This window comes from Nannospalax galili, unplaced genomic scaffold, assembly GCF_000622305.1.
Source record: "Nannospalax galili isolate Female #2095 unplaced genomic scaffold, S.galili_v1.0 scaffold162, whole genome shotgun sequence".
NCBI lineage: Eukaryota > Metazoa > Chordata > Mammalia > Rodentia > Spalacidae > Nannospalax > Nannospalax galili.
In genome coordinates, this window is record NW_008350388.1 from 3358577 (window position 1) to 3378509 (window position 19933).

The following is a 19933-nucleotide window of genomic DNA, read 5'->3' on the forward strand; positions in this document are numbered from 1 at the left end:
GGCTCATTTCATTTATGTGGTTATTGTATAATTTTATTTTTGTAAATAATTGAAAGCACTAGAATATTTTCGTGTGTGGGAGGGGAGAATTCTGTGCAGGAGGATGTATGTGGGTGGGCCTGTGCCACAGCATGAGTCATTTACCTACTGCCATCTCTTAGGCCCTGTTCCTGTTGGTATAGCTCATATATTAAATCCTTTCACTGAATTTTTTTTTTAAATCAAAAGTATCCCGATATTATTTGTTATTTGTGTCTTGTGTGTGAAGTTTAGAATCATTCTCACGGTTCTGTGGAAATACTGTATTGAGATTATATGGTTAAGGTTAATTTGTAAGAATGTTGCCTTTGTTATGTATAGGATTCCCGTTTAAAATCATGGTTTTATTAGTTGGTTTTTTTCTTTTTCTTGCTTTTTTTTTTTTGAGGGGGGGTAGATAAAAGGAAACCTGTTATTAGGTGTGGTGGCATACTTCTTTAAACCGAGGCCAGCCCGGGCTACAGGTAGACCCTGTCTCAAAAGAACAAAAACGGTACAGAAACCTTTTATTTTTATCAGGTCTCCCATTTGTTAGTTGTTGGCATTATTTCCAGAGTGACTGGAGTTCTATTTAGAAAGTCCCTTTCTCTGTCATCTGTTTCCCTAGTGTGTTTCCCTACTTTGTCAGCTAACAGTTTGAGTTTCAAGTCCTATATTACAGTCTTTGATCCCCTTATGGTTCATTTTAGAGAGTAAGAGGGGTCTGATTTCATTCTCCCATGAAGAGGATTTCTTTCCTCCAATGTTTAGTTTTGGTATCTTTGTAAAAAAAAAGAAAATCAATTAAAAAAATTTTATTTTTAGACTGGTTCTCTCTGTAACCCCAGCTATGTAGGCCAGGCTGGCCTTGAACTCAGAGAGACTGGGACTAAAGGCATATGCTACCACGCCTGGCCAAATCAAGTGTCTTTTATTTTTGCATTAAGATACATTTTTATTTTATGATACTTCCTAGTAATTTGGACCATTTATGGTCTTATGTTTATTTCAATGTGTTACTTTAGTTCAAATAAAATGGAAAATAGACCCTTCCACATGACTTTCATTAAATACGACATTGGGTCTTCTTTTGATTAAACTGGATGGAGTTTAATAATGAAGAGTGGTATTTGTCCAGTCTTTCCTCAAAGGTGTCTGCTTAATTAAATTATTGCTGTTAATTTTTGACTTTCATTAGAAAATCTTGCTATATTCAGCTATATGACCTTCTAAACACCAGAGGGCACCAGAGACCTGTGTTTTATCTGTAGTGCTTCAAAATCGAAAGTGACAAATTCACCCCCTTTGCTTGGGTACTTATGACTTTGAATTGATGGGCTACTTGGTAGTGATAAGGAAGTAAAGTCATTTTTATGGCATAATACTTACAGTTAAGCATTTTTTTAAGTTACTTTTTCGAGATACATAAAACAATACACACATAATATCTGATACTGAAATTTTTTTCGGGGGGGGGTGTCTTTTTGAGACAGGGTCTCCCTATAGCCCCAGCTGTCCTGGAACTCATGTAGACCAGGCTGCCCTGGAACTCACAGAGACCCGCCTGCCTCTGTGCTGGGATTAAAGGCATGCACTACCGCGCCTGGCGATACTGAAAGTATTTTAACATTTAGGGATTTCATGATTTTTTTATCATGTGACTTTTTAAAAACATTAGTTAGAAAATAATATAGAACAAGGTCACATGATATTTCCTAGTGTTACTGCCAAGTTTGATACTCATTTTTTTATATTGTAATGTATATTAAATGTACTTGTCTTTCAACATATGCAACCTGTTCTATGTATTGTGTTTTTCATACAAATGTCAGTTATATATATTGGTTATGCAAAATTGATATAATTATTTCCCTGTTAGATTATGTTAACAAAAAGGTCTTAACACTAACTCCTGACGAAAATTAGGTAGCTGACCATTCCACAAGTGAAGACTAAGAGATGAGATCATGAAGCCTTTCAAAATTTTTAAGCCTTTCAAAGTTTTTTTTTTTTCTTTTTTTCAGAGAATGATCTACAGTAGCCATACTTTTGGTTTGGAATGTTGTTCATTAATCAAGTAGCAAGCAAAAGAACTAGACAACTAGCAAGTAGCAGATAGATAACACCATTAAATCAGGTGCTTAAACATCCAGCAGAAGTGACTTGGGGGAAACCCTGCCGAACAGTCATGCTGGAGGTCTTGACTGAGTCCTTCATGGATAAGTTTCCAGCTCTCATTCCTACTGCAATAGTAACTTCAATTGGAAGACTTTATTTTCTAGCTGTTCTCAGGGGTGCAGTGTTTTGAATACCCTTAGCTGTCTGATCTCCTTTCTTCCATCACAGAAGCAGGCATCATCCTACTGCAGGAAGGGATCTGGGAGGAGGTTGAGATAAGCATGCTTAAGTCTGGGATAAGGGAGCCTGTCTTGCTTTCAGAGTCAGTACCCAACAAGTGCAAACAGTACATGACAATTTGGCAATATACTTTATATCACAGACATTTTTTTTAGTAAAATGATCTTTAGGAAGAAAAATTTTTGTACTCATATGCAAAACAAACTATTGAAAAACCTTAGGGGTGGGTCCTTCATGAGCAAAGGTTAAAGTTATGTGAGCCAGAGGTAGGTTTATTGGTCATGGGTAGTCTCAAGAAACAAAGACATTGATAATGTTATGATTCATGCTGAAAGTTTCTTAGTAGGATTAATTTAATTGAGAAGATACAACTATAGGAAAAGGCTGGTAGATACTTTTAAATTTCCTTAATTTTTTTTTTTTTTTTTGGTCTTTTCGAGACAGGGTCTCCTTGTAGCCCCAGATGTTCTGGATTCATTATGGAGACCAGGCTGGCCTCGAACTCACAGATCATCCTGCCTCTGCCTCCCGAGTGCTGGGATTAAAGGCGTGCGCCACCATGCCCGGCCTAAATTTCCTTAATTTTTACCAGTATAATTATAAACCAATAGTTTCAGAGTTATCTAAGGAACTTGGTAAAAATTTGAGTTCTAGGTCTATCCAGAATGAAATACCTAGAGACTAGATATGACTGGGAATCTCTATTTTTTTTTTTTTTTTTCGTTCTCTTTTTAAAAAAATTTTTTTGGCATTTTTGAGACAGGGTCTCCCTGTAACCCCAGCTGGCCTGGAACTCACAGAGATCTGCCTGCTTCTGCCTCCCAAGTACTGGGATTAATGGCGTGCACCACCTTGCCTGGCCAGAATCTCTATTTTTGATAACCTTTAAAACTATTTCTGACATTCACTACAGTTTAAGTAAGTTCTGCTGGTCTCAAAATGTAGTCCGAAGACGAGAATTTTGAAGCAGATTCTTTCAGCTTGTTACAAGGTATTACTGTCTTAATTAGAATGCTTCTAAAGCCATGGAAGAAAAACATTTGGCACTTTAGCATGGACTAACAGTGTGTCGCCATGTCCTATGTGTACTAATAACCACTTATCCTTTATCCTTGGACACACTGCTGTACATGAAATAAAACAAAACTTGAATCATAAACAGTCTGAGACATCATAGTCTTGATTCCTGTCCTGACCTTTCTTATCTTTGCTGACAATGCCGCCCCAAGGGTTACTTTTGCTTTCCTGCAGTCAGCTTCCTCCCATGAAGGAAATTTCAATGGCTTGAATACTAAATAGTGTCCTACCTTTTCTTCTTCACTCAGGAGTAGTCCTCCCTGCTCCGGTGGTCACATGTAGCCATGGTTACCAGAGCTCTACCAGAGAAATTGTGTTTAGGCTGAGACCAGCTAGAGGGAGGGATGGTAGGCAAAAAGTAATCTTATTGGCTGGTTAGTTTCTGGTTTATTTGTTAGGGGCTTCTCATTGAATGCCATTCAGTTCTAGTACTATGCTATGAACCCGCAATAAGAGGGCCTGGACCTGGTCTCTGAAGCCTGTTTGAGGTCTCAATAGGAGCTATATGGGAACCCTGATAGAGAAGTGGGGTGCTCTTTACAGGGCTTTGTAAACAAATAAAACTTATAAGCACTCATTCTTAGGTGCTTCTGTGTTATCATTTTTATTTTTAAAGAAAAGGCGAAGTTATGTGTCTAAGTGTCTTATTTTATAACTTATTTTATAATTTGCTTTTCCTAAATGCTATCTTGTTCTTTAATTTGCTTTTTTTAGTGCTGAGGATCAAAACCAGCATAAAGCTGGGCTAGCACCTGTACTATCACACTGTACCTCCAGCCCCTCTAAATGTTTTGTTTGTTGATTTGTTTTAATAATCATTCTGATTTGGAAATTCATGTACATAGTATACCTTTCAAAAGACAAAAAGAGACATAGCATGATATTGTTCTTTTTTCTGGTTCTGTTTCCCTTTGTGAGGGAGAATTTCTCATGCATTTTTCTAGAAACATAAGTCCATCTAAATGTGTGTGTGTGTGCGCGCGTGTGCGTACAAAGTACAGTGTCTTCATTCTTAGACACAACAAGTGGGGGGCTGCTTCATTACTTTGAAAAAGAGTATGCTGGGGAACCTGAGTCTCAGGTGCTCAGTTACTGTTTGGGGTTCTGTTTTGGGATAAATTGGTTTTTCATTTATGTGTTTTTGGTCTTTTATTTTTAATTGATTTATAAAAGTACATATAGGGTACTGTGTTATGTTTTAATACATGCATACATTGTGTAATAATCAAATTAGGGTAACCTATCTTAAATAGTTGTCATGTCTTTTTGATGAAAACATTCAAAATCCTTTATTTTTTGTGAATATATGTAGTCCATTATCATTACTTATACTGTACAAAGAACATCAGAACTTATTACTCCTACTTACTATAAGGAAGTACTGTGGATGCTAGGCCTTACAAAAGATAATTTACTTAGGCCTTTAAACAAATACTTTTAACTAGATTTTTTAAATCTCCATCTACTAGAGCATGGTAGGCCTACCAGGGGCCAGACTTTTAAAACTTTTTTTTAATTTGATTTATTTTATTTTATGTGTATGAGTGTTATGCCTGCATGTATGTAAGTTTTAAATATTTCTAATTTTATTATTTTTTATTTTATGTGTATGAGTTTATTGCTTGCATGTAGGTAGGTGCACCCATGTCATGCAATCCCTGCAGAAGACAGAAGAAGGGGTTGGATCACTTGGACCTGGACTTATGGACAGTTGTTAGCCACCATGTGGATGCTGCCTTATGGGTGCTGGGATTCTAATCTGGGTCCTCTGTCAGAGCAGCCGGTGCCCTTAACCCTAACCATCTCTCCAGACCACCCCCCCATCGGGGGTGGGGCAGGGGGGCAGATTCTGACTCCTCTCCCAGTAGCTATCAACTGATGATAGCTTCTCAGCTAGGGGTGGAATATCTTGGGCACCTCCCTTCTCCATTGTAGGACTTTGTCTAGCTTGACCTTGAGTAAGTCTAAGTGTATTACTTCACTGCTTGCCCTGAAAAACACTTTTTTAGTGTTTTATGTCTGAAAAACACTGTTTCTTTGTAGTCATCCAACAGCTCTGGCTCTTATATCTGGCTCTTATACGCTTTCTGTCCTGCCTTCTGCAGTGATCCCTGAGCCTTGGGAGAAGAGGGTATGATATAGATGACCCATTTAGGGTCTCCTGTTAATTGTCATCTATCGCCAAAAGAAGCTTCTCTAATGAGGGTTGAGATGTACTAATCTATGGGTATAACATAAGTCATTAGGAGTAGGTTTAATACTATATCCATTTAGCAGAATTATAGTAGAAGGTTCTACCCTGAAGTCTACAATCTGTGTAACCACATATTTTTGGCCCCAGTAACAGTATGGGTTTCATTTTTTAGAGCAGGCCTTATATCCAATCAGAACGTGGTGGGTTACTCCATTAACATTTGTGTCACTGTTGCCAGTGGACATGTCTTGCTGGGCCTATTAATGCTTTCACAGGTTTCATAACTGGGTAAGAATCATGAATGCTTACTTTTCTCCTCCTGTAGTATATATAGCACCTGCTAGCATTAGGAAGGCTAGCCAGTAGGGATGAAACTTACAGGTCAGTACCAGCTTGATTTCTCTTTGTCTTATGTCTGAAGTAGTATATTCAGCAATGGAATCTTACCATCAAGATCTTTAGGGTAAGCAAGAGTATTGACAATGGCTTGCAATGTTTGGGAGTCTATGGGACCTCACTGGCAAACAGCTCCACAAGAGGAAGTCCATTTCTGGAACTTAACTTATTTGTTAGCCTGTGGTGTCTAGTAGGGGCTTTGCTGGCCCATTATAGGATAGCTCAATTTAATCTCTTTACGCATACATATGTATTTTAGGAAGTTTCTACAGTAGTATATCCATATGATCTTTTCACAAGGTGTTTAGTGTTAGTTATCCCTTCCCTTCCAACTCCCCGCATCCCATTTAACCCTTCCTGTTCCATTATTCCTCTTTCCCCCTTTATACCACTGCGTTCTGTCTTCCTTCCTTTGAACCCTCCATAGGCCCCTACTAATTTCTTGATCTCCATGGGTGTTTTAAATGAAACATATCTGAAGATTGAAGATGCTATCCACAAATGAGAGAAAAGCATGTTACATTTGTCTTTCCAGCTCCATCCTTTTACCATGATTTTAATCCTTGTTTCCATTACTGGTTCTACCATTCTTATACTTTAAAAGTTTAAATATTTAAATCTGGATATACTACTTGATTTATAGACGTTAGAAGTTGATTCTTAGACCCATTCTCTGCATTCCATGTCTTTGAAAAAAGCATATAACATTTGATAGGTATGTTTCATTTAGTACTTTTAAGAGATTAGGTTTTTCTTGTTTTCTTTTCCCTTGTTTTCTTTTCCCTAGCCGTTGTGTTCTGTTCTCATGATAGTCTGTTCTTTTATTTCACTTTCGGCTGCTGTGTCTGGCACCCTTACTTTGTTTATGTAGCTCACTTCTGTTTGTTGTACACATTTTCTCCCTTGCCTTACAAAACCTTCAACGTGGTTTTGTAAATTGGACACCAGAAACCTTAATATCTTGAGTGTTAGATAATTATGATTTATTTTCCTGTTCTATGCACTAATACATTACTACAGGGAGATTTATAATACGAATCTATTAGCATCAGAATCCACAGAACATCTTTTTTATATAATTACCTTTGTGTAAATTATGTTATTCATTGGTGTATGCATTATGACCAGTAACTATTTTGTTATGACATATGTTGGAAAGGATGTTGGGAGGTAGTTTTAATGTTTCATTTTATCTCCCACATACACAGGGCTCATCTTAATACTATAGCTGTGTATCAGTCCTGTGAGATAAAAAGAACAGCTGACTGTTGCTGGTGCAAAGCAAAGATCTAAGACCCTTTTTATGTTTGTCTTGTGTATATATGTGTACTTTTGTACAATTTTGTTTATATTTTCCATATAGGCCCTTTGCAGCCAGTTGCTTGAGGGTATGATTTAATATAGTCAGTTGGTAAAGATGAAGCATGCCAAAAATTTAATTTAAAAAAATTGCGGAACAGCTAGGAACATACGTAGCTTCTCAATGAACTGTTTGTGGTGTGTCCTTCTGCAACCATGTGCTTCTGCTGCCATTAAGTGTTCACAGAGGAAATCGAGACTTTAAACCATCCTTGATGAAAACAAAGACATCCTTTTTCATTTCCTTGTCTTTCACTGCAGAGGATTTGTGGATGACTTAGTCCAAATCCTTCTTGGTGTATCTCATTTACCAGAGAGAAAAAGATAAGCTCTAGAACACAGTTGATTCTAATTGATCTTATATTAAACATGCACTAGTGATTAGTTATGCCAGTTCATTTTTAAAATGTATGAAGGAAGATAGGTGTTCTTCTGCTCTCTTCATTGGATGAACTGAGAAATGTTTTATAAGTAAAGATTTTTATTTTTTTATTTTGGAGACAGGGTCTCCTGTACAGGCTGATCTGGAACTGGTTATGTAGCCAAAGAGACCTTGGTCTTAAAATTAAAAAAAATTTTTTTTTTAACTTTCCAGACTAGTTTTTATCTCTAAAAGTTCAGTTAGGTATTTTACATTTTCTGTAGGGCACGGGTGATGGTACACTGGGGCTGTAGAAGAGTAATAGATAAATGATGGAAAACCTCTTGGTTCCTGGGAATAGGGAAGGTCCAACATCAAGACCTGGCCCAAATGTTGGGGTCAAGACTTTAGCTGGCTATCAAGAGAGGTGGGAAGTCTACTCTTGAGAATCAGTCCTCCCAAGACTAGGTATTGCAAATGACAGAAACCTCCCCTGTCCCCAGAATAAGTCCAGCACAGAGGCAAAGCCACTAACATGTACAACTCGGGACTTTGGGGGATGGGGGTGTGGGGGGTGTGGAGAGGAGCCACTCAGAGAAGGCTGAAACTGCTGCCAAAGATCAAGAAGTCCTCCATCTTCAATCTGCTCCACCATCAGCCTACCACCAGAGGAATGTGGGACCATGGCTCGTGATTGGGGACCAGAGTTCCAGGTTCACATGAGTGAACCACAGCTCTAGCTCACAGGAGGGGACCACAGCTCTGGCTAATAGGACGGGACTGCTCCAAGTTCACAGGAGAGGACTACAAAACTGAACACTTGATTCTCCTACCTTTGTCTCTAAAGTGCTGGGATTATAGGTAGGGACTGCCATATTATCTTTGTTTCCACTCTGAGGTCATGCATTCACATCTTCTACCCAAAACTTCTTTTCCCTTTAGAGATGAAGATGACATCAATGATGTAACTTCCATGGCAGGTGTCAACCTCAATGAGGAAAATGCCAGCATCTTAGCAACAAACTCTGAAATGGTTGGCACACTCATTCAGTCATGTAAGGACGAACCGTTTCTTTTCATTGGAGCTCTACAAAAAAGAATTTTAGACATTGGTAAGTAAAAAACCAGAACTTGAACATTAGGATTAGGTCCAGGAGTAGTTTTTGGTGACAGCAATCAATGAAAGATACCTATGTATTTGGAGCCAAACTGATTTTTGTTTCTCTTTAATTCCAATTTTACTATCATGTGAAAGACTATAGTCGCCCCATATTAAATGAAAAGAGAGACAGATTGGAGAGAGATTCTCCATGAGTTGTACCATGTTTTTTTCTGTGTGTATTTTTTGTTGTTGTTGTTGTTGTTTGTTTGTTTTGATACAGGATCTCCCTGTAGCCCCAGCTGCTTTGTAGACCAGGCTGGACTCAAAGTCACAGAGATCCGCCTGCCTCTGCCTCCCAAGTGCTGGGACTGAAGGCTAGTGCCATCATGCCCAACTGAGTTGTATCATATTTTAAGTCTACTTTCCTAATTAATAAACCAGTATTTTAGCAATGATGTTGTACGAATGAACACTTTGATTTATAATTAAGATCATAATATCTTTTGTCATGAGCAACTATAATTAATGCAGTCAAAAGTAGGAGTTCAGAGGTACTGGCTGTACTGTGCTTGTTGTTTGGTTAAGGGCCTCTCCCCCTCTTCCTTCCTCTGTCCTTCCTTCCTTCCCTTTATCCACCCACCAACCCATCCACCATTCATTCATCCATCCATTTTCTTCCTTGCATATGTAGTTTGTCCTACATAGGACTCATTTCCTTAGTCTGGAACAAACCCCAATATTCCTTCCCCTGAAGGCTTGGCAAACTAACTGGTGTTTTAACTCCTTAATGCCACGTTATCTACAACATTTGTAGAAGTATACTTAGGTTATCAATTTTCCTCCCCTTCCACATTTAATTTCTAGTTTGATTTAAATCTCAGGGTTTTTTTTTTTAAGACTTTTATTCATTTATTTATTTTATTTTATTTTTTTTTGGTCTTTTTTTGAGACAGGGTCTCTGTGTAGTCCCAGGTGTCCTGGAACTCACTATGTAGACCAGGCTGTCCTCGAACTCACAAAGATCTGCTTCTGCCTCCTAAGTGCTGGGATTAAAGGCGCCACCACACCTGTTATAATAAGCTTTAGAAGAAAATTTAAGATTGTGTTCAAAATGGGTTTTTCCATAAAGTGTCAGGTGATATTTTCCATTTTGGGCCTTGTGGTCTTCTGTCACAGCTGCTCAACTCTGCTATTTAGGCTGAAAGTAACATGAACAGCATTGAATAGATGGACAGCACTGTCTTAGTTGGCTTGTGCTGCCATAACAAAATGCCATAACCTTGATGGCTCCAATGACTCACAGTTATTATCACAGATTTGAAAGGGGAAGTCAGATAAGAATGCCCACTAGGGTTCCTGGGGAGGGCTCTTCTTCTCATATAGCTGTCTTCATGCTGTGCTTTCACATGGTCCCCCTTCCCTTAATCTCCAAGTGTCCCACTGCACTGGCTCCAACACTGCCATAGAGTTTCAGCATGCACATTGGGTTCCCATAAAACTTTTTACTTAGATATAGTCAAGATTTTGACCTGTAGGCCATAGTTTGGCAACCCGTGTTTTAGGAGAGTTAGGGAAAACTGTTTACATTTTTAAATTTTAATGATGAAACAGAAACAACAATGTAATATATATATAAAATGTAAACTACAAAAAATATTCTGAATTGCCTAAGCTTTAAATTAAAAAAGGCACAGCATGAATGATGTTAATGAATTTGTAGGGATGTTTTCCATTGATAATAAAATTCCACTCTAGACTAGGCATCAACTGAATCATTTCTTAAAAACAGAAATTATAAAATTTTTCAGTGTTTTAGGTACAATGATTTTTCTGCTTGAATAATGTTAGGATATCAAATGTCAATATTCTTTTTCTTCTAATTACCTAAATTAAATTGCACACACATTCAATAAAATCAATACTAAGCATACAAGCACTAACTAGCTCTCCTTAATCAATTACATTGACTTTGTTAAAGAGTATTAAAAGTGAGAATTTATTTACAGTATTTAACTTGTAACTTTAAGGCAGATTTTATTGTCAACTTAGTGAAGGTTTTTAAACAGGTGTTCCATATGCTCAGGAATTACTTAACATTCATTCATTTCTAATATTTCAAAAATTCACATTTTTTTTTTTGTCTGCTTGTAGTGCTAGTAATCAAACCCAGGGCCTTGCATAACAGTATTCATTTTAAAAATAGATCAATTGCCTCTGCCTTATAAATACACAAAGCTGTTTTCAGAGCTCTACCCCTCAATCACTAATTTTAAATGCTCATTTTCTTTAATTTAGCCATGAAATAGCTTGTCTTCTCCTGTTTACCCTATGCTTAGTTGTAATTTTAATCACAGGGTTGTTTTGAAATTTTACTGTCATTTATATAGACATTCTCTGTTTATACTTTTTTTTTTTTTTTTTTTTTTTTTTGGTCTTTTTGAGACAGGGTCTCCTTGTAGCCCCAGCTGGCCTGGAACTCACTATGTAGACCAGGCTGGCCTTGAACTCACAGAGATCCACCTGCCTCTGCCTCCCAAGTGCTGGGATTAAAGGTGTGCGCCATCACGCCCAGCCTTCTGTTTATACTTTTAAAGTAATTTTGAATTTATAGTTTTTTTTTCCTGCTTCAATCTGAAATTGGAAATGAGTTCAGTTATATTACAGAGTAGTGAATTATATTTTGAAAGCTTTATTTAAAATAAATTGGACTATTTTATATCTTCGCACTGTTTTGTGTAGTATACATTTTAAATTAAATTTAATGTTATGTGATAACGTCAAAGAATATTTGAGTTATTGTAAGTAAAGTTTTTGTAGTTCACCATTTGATGAGAGGATGAGAGTGTATTATAAATTGGCATACAAAAATCAAAACATTTTTTAAATTGCTGTGCATATTTAGAAGCAATAACAGGGGCATGGCAGTGGCCCAGTGGATGAAGCACTTGCCCCAGCACTCGTTCAGAAGGCCAGTGCAGGAGGCACTGAGGAGGCCAAGAAGGCCGGGCAAGTTGGCTCTTCATTCTACAACCCTGGATTTAGAGAGAGTCAGTGGCTTAGTAATTGAAGTGGGGGCCAATGGAGGATGGCATTAGCCTCTGGCCTCCACATGGGAATGCACACACATGAACTCTAATGAACACAACGTACACACACAGGCAAAAACAGACAAAAAAAACCAAAAACCCCCAACCAACAAGAGCTTTTAAAAATCCATGTCCATTTGACTACCTGTATTAGTTACTTGCTGACTCACTTGTGACAAAACACCAAGACCAAAGTAACTCATAGAAGGAAGAGTTTATTTGGACTTAGAGTTCCAAAGGGATAAGAGTCTATCATGGTGGGGAGGCATGGCTGGAGGCAGCCAGAGCAGATTGCTAAGTGCAAACAGGAAGTAGAGAGAGAGCCAACTGAAGTAAGGTTCTGAACTCTCCTACATGTCCTACATGTTCCATGGCCCTGCCCAAACAGTGTTCATATACTTGACCCTGTGGAGGGGCAGGACCACATTACTTAATTGCCTATATCTTTGGACATAATATGTTTTTGGGTGTGTTTCAAATTGTTTTCCTTAAACTTCCTTTCTGATTAGCATAGGAATAACAATTTATTGATTTTAAAAAACCAAGTTATTTAAAAAGATGGTGAAATGATGAGGCGTTGAACACATTTCAACAGGATAATTTATGAAAACATGTTACTCATAATAAGCATGATTGTTAATAGAAAGACTGTAGGTATGTTTATAAATAAGGAATTAACAGATTCATAATTTCAGTTCATTGATCTAAATGTCATAAATTGTTAACAGGATGAAATGTGATTTTCTACCTTTTTAATTGCTAAAATTAACAGAATATAGCACTAATTTCTGCAGTTACCATTTTCCTCCCTGAACACTAAACTTGATTTGTGTTCTTATTAACTTTGTCCTATAAATGACCTTGTAAGGAGAATGATTCTAGAGGCTAAGTGAAACAATGTCTATATTTTCTGAGGCTCCAGGCTAGGTTTTATTAATGTAATGTCTAAGATCTTTGAAGTTGTGACTTTACCAGGAAAATCATAATCTCCAAACCTTTATTCATAATGGGTATGACTTCCAGGGGGAACCAAATACCTGCTGTGCTAATTATTTCAATTATAAGCCACTACTAAAACTTGTAATGGATTTTCTTTGCTTCCACAGGTAAAAAGCATAACATTACAGAGCTTAACTCTGATGCTGTGAACTTGATCTCCCATGCAACACAGGAGAGATTACGAGGCCTTCTGGAGAAACTGACTACAATTGCTCGGCATCGAATGACTACCTACAAGGTAAAGGAAATCATTAAGGAAGTATAAACTCTTGTCTCTGAATAGTGTTAAAAGTAGTTTCTTGGATAGTCATATTCTGGATATGTTTTTTAAATAATGGTTGAGACATTTTCATATTGGTAGAAAAGCCAAGTTTTCTTACTTGCTTTACTTATATGCTTATATAGCAAATCAAATTAAAGTAGGATTTGGAATAGTATCCAGAGGAAGCTTGTCATTGTAGATTGGAATATGCATCTGTTCTGCCCAAGGCTTCTCCTGAAGGTTTTGATTGGGAAGGATGAAGTATTGGCTGCCTGTGTTCTCCTTGGTGGTCTGGAGTCTGCCAGGATGCTTCTGCCTTTTAGTTAGTGACTGCATTGAGTGCTCATACTGGTGTCACTCATCACTGTCTTATTCCTAGTGGTGGAGCAAAATGACTTGTTACCAAGGTGAAAGTACTTGATTTATCGGGATTTTAGGTTTTATTGTTTCTTGGCCTTTTTAGCTAAGATCAGGTGTGAATTGTAGTTTTGGAGGGAGCCAAATACATTGGATGATTTTGGATTATTTATTTATTTATTTATTTATTTATTTATTTATTTATTTATCAGGATCTCCCTGTAACCGCAGCTGTCCTGGAACTCACTATGTAGATCTAGACCAGGCTGGCCTTAACTCACAGAGCTCCGCCTGCCTCGGTCTCCCAAGTGCTGAAATTAAAGGCGTGCCGGATTTTTTAAAATTTATTTTTGTTTATTTATATTAGAACTCACTCTGTAGCCCCAGCTGTCCTTGAACTCACTATGTAGACCAGGTTGGCCTTGAACTAAGGGAGATCCGCCTGCCTGTCTCCTGCCTCTGTCTCCCTAGTGCTGGGAATAAAGGCGTGCACTACCACGCCCCAGCTGGATTATTTTTTTTTTTTCAAAAAAGATAACTTGGGATGAAACAAAATCAGCCCATCTTTATTATTTCTCTTTGGATAGGTAATGTTCAAACATGGGTATATGGGTATCTTTATATGGTTTTAAGTTTGCATTGGGGTTGTTCATTGCTGTGACTTCCTAGCCACATAGATTAAAGGACATCCAGAATGTCAGCTGCCCTAACTCCACAGCTCCCTGGAGGAATCCTCTTACTTACTTTTGACTTCATCTAGAACTATGGATACTTGCCAAAAATCTTTGTGAGAATTTGGGAGCTGTACTTAAAAATACGGAATCAGCATGAGAAGAAGCTGTGTAAAACAGCATCAGGTTTCCATTTTGTGGGACTCTAGGCATCTGCATTTCTTGTAAGTTGTCGGCCTCTCCTGTAAGGTCAGGCAGTAGTCGTCATTCCACTTTGCTTTTTTTCCTTTGTTGCTATAGCTGTTTTGTGATTTTACACAGAATCAGATATTTTTTGTTTCATTGAATTTTTGTGTTTTCAATTTTATTTATTTCTGTTCTAGTATTTATTATTTCCTTCTCTTAGCTTTGGGTTTAGTTTGTTCCTTTTTTAATTCCATAAAGTGTAATGGTAAGTTATTGACTGAAATAATTTCTAATGTAAACATTTACTGCTATAAATTTCTCTCTGCTTGCTGTTATAACCCCATTTCATACATTTTAATATGTTGTCTTTCTATTTTTCTTTTCTTGAATTTCTGTGACCCATTGGTTCACTTTATGTTTAATTTCCACATATTTGTGACCTTTTTTGGTTTTCCTTTTTGGTTTTTTGGCTTTTTACTTTATTGTGCGAAGAAAGGAAACTTTGTATGATTCAAATATTTTAAATTATTGAAACTTGTTTTGTAACCTAACGTGTTGTTAACTGGATAATGTGTTCATATATGCCTGTTACCTAGTTGGTTTATAATGTTGTCATCTGTTTCTTTGATTATCTGCCTATATATTCAGTTTGTTATTCAAAACAATGTGTTAAAATATATTTGAGTTTAGTAATAGAAGGTGTATTTGGTATACATGAGGCTCTAGGTCCAATTTCTAGTACCAAATAATAATTCCATCAATGTTTGCTTCATATATTTGAGGCCTTTGTTATTTAGTTTATGTAGATTTTGTTAACCATCTTTTTGTAACTATAACAGCTACCTAAGCTAATTGGCTTAAAACAAAGAAAGGTTTAGCTTGGCTCACAGACTTGCAGACTCTAGTTATTGGATAGTTGCACTTATTACTTTTATGCCAGTGGGGAGGCACTGAGGCAGTAGAGTGTCTGTGGAGCAATGCCAGTTAGCTCAAGGCAGCCAGAACTCAAAAGAGAAAGAGCGATGGGGCTGATGTCCCAGTGTTTGCTTTAGGAGATAGAATGTTAAAGAGTCTACCACCTTCATTAGCCCATTGACTTGACCCTGCAGGCAACACATGGTCCATTGTACATTGAAATCTCGTAACACCCCTTTCTCCTTCCCCACCTCCAGTTAAGAAACAGGGAGAACTTGTATTAAAAAAGAAAAGTAAAGAAAGAAGCAGGGAGATCTCACTGTGTGGTCTTGGACTTCTGGATTCTGCCTCACCCTCCAGAATAGCCAGGGTTATAGGAGCATCCTGTCATAGTCTCTCTCTCTCTCTCTCTCTCTCTCTCTCCCTCCCCCTCCCTCCCTCCCTCCCTCTCCCATTATGTGTATGACGCCTCTTTGTACTTGAGACAGGGTCCTGGGATTGAACATATACACCACCATGCCCGGCTCAGCTTTTTTCTTTTAATGGATTTTGACTTAAAAGTCTATGTTGTTTCACATTAGCACACACAATCATGCCTTTTTTCTTGGGGGGGGGGCGTCCTTTTTGAGACAGGGTCTCCCTGTAGCCCCAGAGATTCACTTGTTTCTGCCTCCCAGGTGCTGTGATTAAAGGTATGCACCACCATGCCCAGTTTTCTTTTGATTCTTAATTTCCTTCAATATCTTTTTTCATCCTTCACTTTCAACCTTTAAAAAAAAAAAAAAAAAAAAAAAAAAAGGCATATCAGCCTTGCATTGTGGTGCATGCCTTTAATCCCAGCACTGGGGAGGCAGAGGCAGGCGAATCCCTGTTCCAGGCCACCTGGGGCTATAGGGAGACCCTGTCTAAAAGCCCCCCCCCAAAAAAATTGTATATATTAATCTATTACTGTATAAACATTTGTCTTAGACATTTTTATTTTCCTTTGTGTATTTTCTAGACTTTTTTTAAGTGGGTGGTACAGAATTTACAACTAACAATTCAAAACCTGTAACAGTGCTGTTTGAATGGAAAGCAGCTTGTCTCCAACATTGGGAAGTTAGTCTTCAGTTTAACTTTTTAGTTCAGTTCTTAGAAGTGTGCTAGAAATTTTCACACCTGGATTCTACCTACTGGCTTAATCACACTGCTACAGAAATACCGTGGATATGTCAAATTCTAGAGAAAGGATTCTATACAAAAGGTAATAATATTTGCAATTATGTGTGGGGAGAATTTTTCAAATCAATGCCTTCTGCGTGCCATTCACAGTTCTGTTGTTTAGCCTGCTGATAGACTCTATTATTTCTCAGTAGCTGTGTTAACTAGAATTTAGTTGCCCTAGGAAAATGAATAGCATGGGGATGGCCCACCCGGAAGACCTCAATAGTTTAGATCAAGGATAAATACTTCCTAAGCGTCCTTTATACACTGACTGTTCTGATTGATTTACCCTGCCTCCCTTTCCTTACACTTATTCTTGGCATAACTAGTATTGCTATCTGAATTTGCTTGTATAGAAAGGCAGATGAATTTTTATGTGTATGAACATTTTGCCTGAATGTAAATGCATGTGTGCCATGCATTGTCCCTGGAGGTCAGAAGAGGGCGCCATGTAGGTGCCAGGAACCCAGCACCACTGGAAGAGCAGACAGTGCCCTTAACCACTGAGCCATCTTTCCAGGCCTGAATTAACCCTTCTTTAAACAGAAATAATAATTATTTAATTATATTTGAATTTAGCTGAAAATTACCTTTAGTTTATAGACTTTAATTGTAGTCGTCTTTATCACAGATTTGGCCTGGTCTTTAAGTCTCAGTTTCCCCTGGGAGAATTTATTTTTATCTACACAATGAAAGAAATTCTACTTAACAAAGTTATAAAAAAGTGAACCACTATTATTAAAAGCAACATTCTTCCATCCATCTCTTTCCATATTGGATACCACTTATTTTTGATGTTTTACTTCATTAGGTATAATTCTCTAATTAATCATAGGCCGTAAACTCAAATTTAAATAAAGGAGAAAGTGGCATGCAGTATAGAGCTTTTATCCTGCCAGGTGTTTTCCTGCCAAAGCTGGAGGCTTTGTGCCTGTGGCCATCCATGGAGACCTTTCATTCTCTAGTTGAAAGGTGCTGTGTTGGTTCCTTTAGATGGGATTCACCTGATAAGTGACGATGTTATTGGGTCTTGGTATGTAGTGGCTTTAACACTGTAAACTCTGCAGTGTCGGCCCATGAGCATTTCAGTTAGTTAGTTGATCCACAGAGCCAGGAAGGAGTGGGGCAAGACTGGAGTTTCCTGCTCCAAGGGGGCAGGGATTCAGCAGGAATAGGGAAAGGTACTGTCCCCTTGGCTGGAAGAGAAATTCTGCCTTAGGCAGTTGTAGAGCCAAGAGAGGCAATTTAGCATGGGAATTGATAGAGTTAAAACTTAGAATGGGGGCTGGAGGAATGGCCCAGTGGTTAAGAGCACTAGTTGTTCTTGCAGAGGACCCGGGTTCTATTCCCAGCACCCACATGGCAGCTAACAATGGTCCTAACTCCAGTTTAAGGGGGATCCAACGCTCTCTTCTGACCTGCAGGCATTACACAACATGGGTGCACTTACATACATGCAAGCAATACACTCATATGCATAAAATAAAAATAAAATAAATATATTAAAAAAAAATAAAAATACTAAATAAAAAAAAATAGAATGCTTATTGTCCCTTGTAAGCTAAAGTCTGTCAGTAAACTGTCTCCAGAGTTTCTGAACCAAAAATGGTAGTAATGAAGAATTTTTTAAGAACTACTGTTATATTTTTGACTCTATGGCTGACCTGTAATGCCTTCCATGTTCTGTCTTACATTATTTAGCTTTAGAGACCATTTGGGAATTCTTTTTGTATTAAACTCAAAGCAAAAGAAGTAGCACTAATGCATCCTTCTTCCTTTAACTATGTAATACTCTTTTGATCTAGCTAAATTGCAACAATAAGAATTTAATTTTAAAAGAATCTTAGCCATATGAAATCTCTTAGTTCAAGTTAGTGTTGAAATAGCCATAAGCATGGGGATAAAGCAGAGATGGAGATGGCAGCAGTGCTGTCGAGGTTCCCAAGCCAGGCACTGGCTCTTGAACTGAGTGTTTAGTGTTTTAAGCTGTAAAGTCCCCCTAAGGTGCGTAATTGCTTAGATGAGTAGGTGGGAGGGTGTCTCAAATAACTGATTAGGAAAACCCTCCTGCTTCCCTGCTTCCCTACCACAAACCACACAGGCAGGTGTCTGAATTACAGGGGAGAGCTACATGGTCCTAAGTGAAGGAAATTAGAAAATACTTGGATTCAAAGCGCTGTTTTATACTATAGCATATAAGAATAAATGAGATAATTTAATTTTATCATTTTATAGGATATTTAATGAAGGTAATTATAGTTCTTTGTTATGGTTCTCATTTGTAAATCGCATGTCTTCCCACTACTTGGGAGGGTAAGGTAGGGGCGTTCCCAGTTCCAGGCCCGCCTGGCTTATCTAACATAAGAACCTGCTTCAAAAATAAATTAGGTAAAATAATACAAACAAATTATATGCATAATTACTTAGAGTAAAATTTTTGTCTAAATTTAGACCGTTAAGGGAATCTTGCAACCAGGGTTTCATTTTAATGTTTGCCCTCTCCTGCTCCATTTGACTAGAAGTGGTCTTAGTTTGTTAAGATTACCGGTCTAACCATGGTAACCAGAAGATAACCTTTTTATTTAATGTGTCTTTCGTGAGGTGATTGTCTCTTGCTTTTCATCTAAGATTTAATTGCTCATTAATGTCTGCTGAAATAGGTTATAAACTGACTAAAGAAAATTGAGTTATAGGTAAGGGTATATTCTTTTGGATTCTAATTCCTTTTGCTTGGATCTGCTTGTCTTAATTTTCCAGCCTCTGAATGGTGTCTGGTAGGAATTATTCCTGAAATGTAAATGGTAATCATCTCTCAAATTTTAAGGATGATTAAGGTTCCTGGCTTTTGTTTGTTTGCTTGTTTAACAGAAACAAGAGTAGCTCCCTATATGTGCCAGTTTGCTCTCTCTTCCCCCCCCTTTTTCTTTTGTATTGTCTATGACACCTAATGCAGAATGTGTTGCCCAGAATCCTGAGACTGTTTTCTTTTCTAGGCAAGTGAAAATTACATCTTGTCTACTGATACTAGATCACAGCTCAAATTCCTTGAAAAGCTAGATCAATTGGAAAAACAGAGAAAGGATTTAGAAGAAAGAGAGATGCTACTTAAAGCAGCCAAGGTAAAACATTGTGTGATTTGTGAGAACACAGCCTGGCCTGGCAGTGCAGTCATTGGTTGACTGTCTTGATTTATTAAACCTTTAGATTTCTCTTGCGGGTTTCCTAAAATGCTATCACTATCGCATGTCTCATAGCTGGGGTGGTGTGCTACAGTAGCTTTCAGTTCATTTAGATTAGTGAGTCATGACCTTTGTCTCCTCACTCATTTTTCGTATCATTGCTACCCCCTGCCCGCCCTCCAGGTGAACTTTTTTTTTTTTTTTTTTGGT

General features: G+C 37.7%; 1 protein-coding gene across 1 annotated transcript in view; it reads left to right on the top strand.

The window, feature by feature from the left end:
* Taf4b (TATA-box binding protein associated factor 4b) overlaps positions 1 to 19933 on the top strand; it is a 93413-nt gene that overhangs the window by 37821 nt on the left and 35659 nt on the right. The window contains exons 9-11 of the mRNA XM_017801803.2: positions 8706 to 8875; positions 13058 to 13188; positions 19538 to 19663. Coding sequence (XP_017657292.1) covers positions 8706 to 8875; positions 13058 to 13188; positions 19538 to 19663 — 427 coding nt within the window. The remainder of the gene's footprint in view (positions 1 to 8705; positions 8876 to 13057; positions 13189 to 19537; positions 19664 to 19933) is intronic.